At 39.1% G+C, this 5586-nt stretch overlaps 1 protein-coding gene across 1 annotated transcript; it reads left to right on the forward strand.

Annotated features, from left to right (window-relative positions):
- Nucleotides 1-592: 592 nt before the first annotated feature.
- nrn1a (neuritin 1a) lies at nucleotides 593-5345 on the forward strand (the record flags this gene model as incomplete). The annotated part of the gene is made up of 3 exons (XM_081353498.1): nucleotides 593-738; nucleotides 3399-3543; nucleotides 5117-5345. The coding sequence occupies exons 1-3, from the start codon at nucleotides 684-686 to the stop codon at nucleotides 5343-5345; spliced, it is 429 nt and encodes a 142-aa protein (XP_081209624.1). The 5' UTR covers nucleotides 593-683.
- Between the last annotated feature and the right edge of the window lie 241 nt (nucleotides 5346-5586).

Consider the following 5586-nt stretch of genomic DNA (forward strand, 5'->3'; position numbering starts at 1 on the left):
ATTAATCATAGCCTGCTAAATCTGCGCGGGACAGGATCACATTTCCATAAATGATCCTACAAATCCATAAATTACTGTATGTATCACACAATGCATCACAGTCATCTCGATTAAAAGGAAGTATATGGCCTAGGCTAACCAACCTCAAGCAACCCGACTACGAGATATTTAGCCTATCTATCAAAATTCATCAGTCTAAGCACCCTGGAGCAATGAAGTCTGCACGTGCATTCATATGTGGGTCACGGGTCCACGTGTGAGCTTCATGCAGGAGGGTGTATGCTATAGGTGAGACCACCAGAGAGCAGATATATGTGGACATCTCCGCAATCCCTGAAATACCAGTACAGTGGAGAGGGGGAGAAGAAGGGAAGAGGGCCAGCCCGGTCTAGCGAATGAGAAAATAGAGAAGTGGGGAGTCCGACGGTGAATTTTACGTCAAGCTTGAGATGTGGGCGTGAAGCAGGGAGAGAGAAAAAAAAAACACACACGAGGCATTACCACCTTCTCTTAACAGCGTGCACCATTTCACTTCTCTGCGCCTCGCCGACAGCGGGAAAAACCCAGAGTTTCTGAAGATCTGCAAGAACTAAACAGCGATGTTCAGCGCGCAGATTTCACAATCTTTTCCCCTCACAACAATCTAAAATTGTATATACTCCAATGGTTTTTCTGGACGTAGGATGGGATTAACTTTGTCTGGAAGATATATTTCATTGTTTCTTGCTGTTCAAATAGGTAAGAAGATTATTTCTGGCGTAGTGTATTTTGGGATGGGCTGATTTTTCCTTTTTAATCTTGATTTTCTTTTTCATAGATAACTTGACACTTCCAATTCGTAGTTAAGGCTATTAAATGGTGCCTGCATTTCGTTATATGCCTATTGGTTGTATATTTGCAGATTGCATGTTGGTGGATATTTTAATTGCAGTGCTACTGTCCCGACTGCGATTTAAAGGCTTGCCACTGGCAAAAGATCTGGGTCTTGTATTTTAAATGCGTGACATTGAGGTAATATTGCATTGCCTCTCCTTTCAGTGTTGGAGACTGTTCCGAGAAATAAAGCCCTGTAAATCGTATTGGAGCAAGTTGGTGAAAGTATGGGACCGCCCGATCCTCTCCGTAATGAATTATTCAAACCAATAATGAAAAATAATTCGAAAAAAGCCCCATAAAACAGATTAACAGATTTAACTAGCAAAGGCTAAGTTTCATAGATGCATCATGCGTTTTATATGGTCCCATGTGTCTCTTTACAAATTACACAAGCACACAATATCATTTAATTATAATTTCGCGAAAATTAGTTGGTGTGCAATTGTTGTTTTATAATTAAGCCTACATAAGAATGCAGGACATGTTCTTGTAATATTGTGCGTTTTTAAATGTCTTTCTTGTTAGTGCTGTTGCAGGACTCTGCGATGAAAATATTGTGCATTAGGATGAAATCAGTAGCGATGTAAAAAAAAAAATGTGAAAAGCTGGTTCCGATACCTAGTTGAACTACATTAATTTGCCATAAACCCCCTCATGACTTCATTGAACAGATTATGCTTGACACTGACAGGGTCTGGTAAAGTGGTCGTGACTCGTGACCACTAGTACAGTAGGATAGGTGAGTCTATATTAGATGCTCAGTTGTTTCTAAATATAGATCATCGTGCCTACAACGAAATGGTTTAATAATTCACTGTTTGTTCGCAGTGCTGTCTTTTGTGACTGTTAATTCCAGTAAAGCAAACAAAGACATCGATATTTTAAATATGAAATCATGCATCCCATTAATAAACGGTTTTACATAGCCATCTGTACGAGCATCTTTGTATTTCGCATCATCATATCCGCCATGTTGAGGTCTGAATATTTCAATTATTTTGATAAAAAATATTAGGATGCACGATAGGCTACCATATATCAATGCAGCGCATTTACGCATTTGATTTTCTCGGAATGGTATTTTGTAGAAATATGGATTTAATGTTGAATATACACGCTTCGTGTTGAAGAAAAGGGCGATCTGTCGCGATATCACAGTTATAGCTTGATATTTCGTTATGTAAGCTTTCATCTGTGCGGCATTACTCAGTAACACATCCACTATGTCTGAAATCAATATTATCCTTAATTTAATATAATTATCTTAAGTGTACATTATTTTGTGTCGTTTTTGGATGCGTTTTTTTATTCTGTGGGCGAGAATGCACGAAAGTACTGTGCTTCATCTGCATGGCACCAGCCAGAGACTATTTACAGTTTACGGAAAATTAGATACAGAATAACAACCATGATTGCATCTTTATTTTATTTTCGTTTGGTATTTTTCGTATTGATTGTAGAATGTAGGAATGCATATAACCAATAGCCTATTAAATAATATGACATGTAATGCCTATAATTCACATATACAACGTATAACAAAAATGTTGGGGCATAGGCCTATCATATAATAACTGTAAAATAATTTAGGTAGGCTATACATGCATATAATAGAATACAGGGAAATATAGCATGCACTGTATTTAATGATGGATCATATAGCCTGAAATGGATATAATGCAATTTAGGAGCATTGTAGAGAATATAGTGCACTTACACACTACATAATGCACATCTTATTACTGTAGTGTATCGACGCAGAATATGTAGGCTACTGCATAAAATTTAGGGACACATATATTCAAAGTAGGCTATTTGATATGATGTATAGGGACATATAGGTAGGTGTGTGTGAGTGTGTGTGTGTGTGTGCTATACTGTGGTTAATGGGCAGAGGCACGGCCTGATTTGGACAGTGCAACAACTTAATTAATTCAAGATCTCGTTGTTTAACGAACCCGAGAAACCACTGGCGTTTATGGTTCGTTAAGCAAAGGGATCTGGTCAATTGATCAGGTTGTGACTTTCCGGTCCAACATAAAGATCGAAATGAAGTGGGAAGGAAAGCATCCGTGTCCAAATCTTCTCATTTTCCCCCTAATAGATCTGTCATCAAAAAAACAGACTCTTTTTGTAGATGTGTAAAAAAAAGGGGAGGGGGAGTACAAATCACTCAGAATGAAAATCTCACCTCACACAAGCCCACGCACACACCCCACCCTCATGTACACCATTACATCATCGTTTGTCCACGCGCGCCACCCTCATGCTCAACACACATATTATTCTAGTGAACACACACACAGAGATGAGAGGAGAACAAAAAATACAACAGCTAATAATTAAAAACCCTGAACGAGCACAACTGGAGTGTATAGCAACAAATTCAATTCTACAAAATATGAACGCTATTCTGGAAGAGTCAGATGATAGAAGTTAACGTTTTTTTAATCGTTTTTTATTTATTTATTTATTTTATTTAAATAGGCTACATTAAAAAATAATCCTTTTTGGTTTTCCAGCCTATCTGCTGCAGGCAGTTCGAGCGGCTGGGAAATGTGAAACAGTGTTCAGAGGTTTCTCCAACTGCCTGCTTCAACTAGGAGACAACATGGCCAACTATCCACAGGAGCTGGACGAGCAGGAAAACCTTAAGACCATCTGCACGTAAGGGAACCACACACATACACACACACACAACAGATGAAATATACTGGTGTGAGGGTGGGGGAGAGAGAGGGAACAGGGGCCAGATGGCACAAGGGGCCCTTGTTTAATTCGACAGCAGAAATAGAGCCGTGCAGCCGCTATATGCGCTATTCACATTTCACCAGTTAATTACAATTAGATGAACCATCTCTACACGCCAAGGCCGAAGGTCAGCATCCATAATTGGATCAGATCTGGCGGTAATGCACGATTATTGTAAGCGATCCGCCCTATAAAACCGGTTCTTTCACAGCCTCGACTGAGAGAATCAAAACGCAACAGTATCTTATTACAGGGACTGGAATTACTCTTCCTTTCTTTCTCCATTTGCCCCCTGAAATTATTGTTTGAACTTCTAAATATAGTCTCCAACCCGATTTTAGATAGCATTCAGTTTTTAATCATATTTTCGTTAAACGATATTAGATAGCTATAAAAAGCGATGTGCAAAGCGGCTCACACTGCAATTGCATTTCCACACACACCAAAGCTCCAGCAAAACATGAAAATGTAACACTATTTTTTTCTGACTTGAAAGCATTTCCTTTTGGAAATATTATATTTTATTGAACTATATTCTGTTCTGTTCTGTTCTGCTCTGCTCTATTCTATTCTATTCTATTCTATTCTATTCTATTCTATTCTATTCTATTCTATTATAATTTAATTTAATTGGAGCATGGCTACTTGTGACCGTGCGCATGTCCATTTGTAGATGCAGGTTTTAGAATGAGGGTGTGTGTTCCTCCTGAAATAAATGAATAAGTGATGGACTGGAGGAAGGGGGTGGGGCGCAGGAGGGGAGTTGTGTGTGTGTGTGTGTGTGTGTGTGTGTGTGTGTGTGTGTGTGAGAGAGAGAGAGAGAGAGAGAGAGAGAGAGAGAGAGAGAGAGAGAGAGAGAGAGAGAGATGGGGAGGGCACTAGAAGTCACGTGATATGGAGATTTTCCCTTTGGAGCCGCATTACAACTCGGGTTTCCCTCGTGCCCTCTCTCCTCCTTCACGTGGCTTCATGAGGACATGCAGTTGCCAGAAGGATTCATGCACAAGACTACATGAATTATATTAGAGCTTCAAATAATTCTATAGTAAATTGTAGCTATATTTGTTGGTGCAACTTTCTTTTTAAATAGGCCTAGCCTACTTTTCAAATGCACACAATCAAAACGTCTGAATAATCATATTCAAATGCATGCGAAATGAATGTAGAATTTCTAATAAAATGCGATGCTTAAGTGTTTACTTCATGCTGTCTCTGTAGTGCTTTAAATACAAATGAAAACGGACGTTCCATTTTATTTACAAATCACAAATTCATAAACCGAAATTGAGCGTTTTCTAAACTGAAAGCAATGCAAATCCAAAAAAGACCAAAAGAGAAATATTTTAGTTTCATTAATTAGGACTTAGTTATTATATATATATAATCATTACAATAATAGGAAATAACATGTTTAGACTGAATAGCCTAAGCGAGACTCAAATCAGACATGAATAATGATTTTCTTTCTTTTGAAACATTTGACTTGCAGTTACTGGGATGATTTCCACTCATGCGCAACCACTGCTCTGGCAGACTGTCAGGAAGGAGCCACAGATCTGTGGGAGAAGCTGAAAAAAGAGTCCAGAAACCTGGAGTTTCGCGGCAGCTTGTTTGAACTGTGTGCGGCAGGGAACGGCGCGAGCAGATCTGCGGTTCCGTTCTGCATGACGCTCGTCCTGAGCGCGCTCTCGGCGCTCGTCACGTGGATGCAGTTTTAACCCACGGGAAAAGAAGAGAGGGCGAAAAAAAAAAACAAGAAGAAAAGAGAGAGAGAGAGAGAGAGAGAGAGAGAGAGAGAGAGAGAGAGAGAGAGAGAGAGAGAGAGAGAGGAAGACACAAGACAAACCATCAACACAAGAATAAAAGAAGAAAAAAAGAAGAAGAATTAATGACGATCAAAATTCATCCTCACCCAAATGGATTTATATGCTTATTTCATCTGGAGAACAAGACGTTTTT

The sequence above is a fragment of the Scardinius erythrophthalmus genome, assembly GCF_964197995.2.
Source record: "Scardinius erythrophthalmus genome assembly, chromosome: 22".
NCBI lineage: Eukaryota > Metazoa > Chordata > Actinopteri > Cypriniformes > Leuciscidae > Scardinius > Scardinius erythrophthalmus.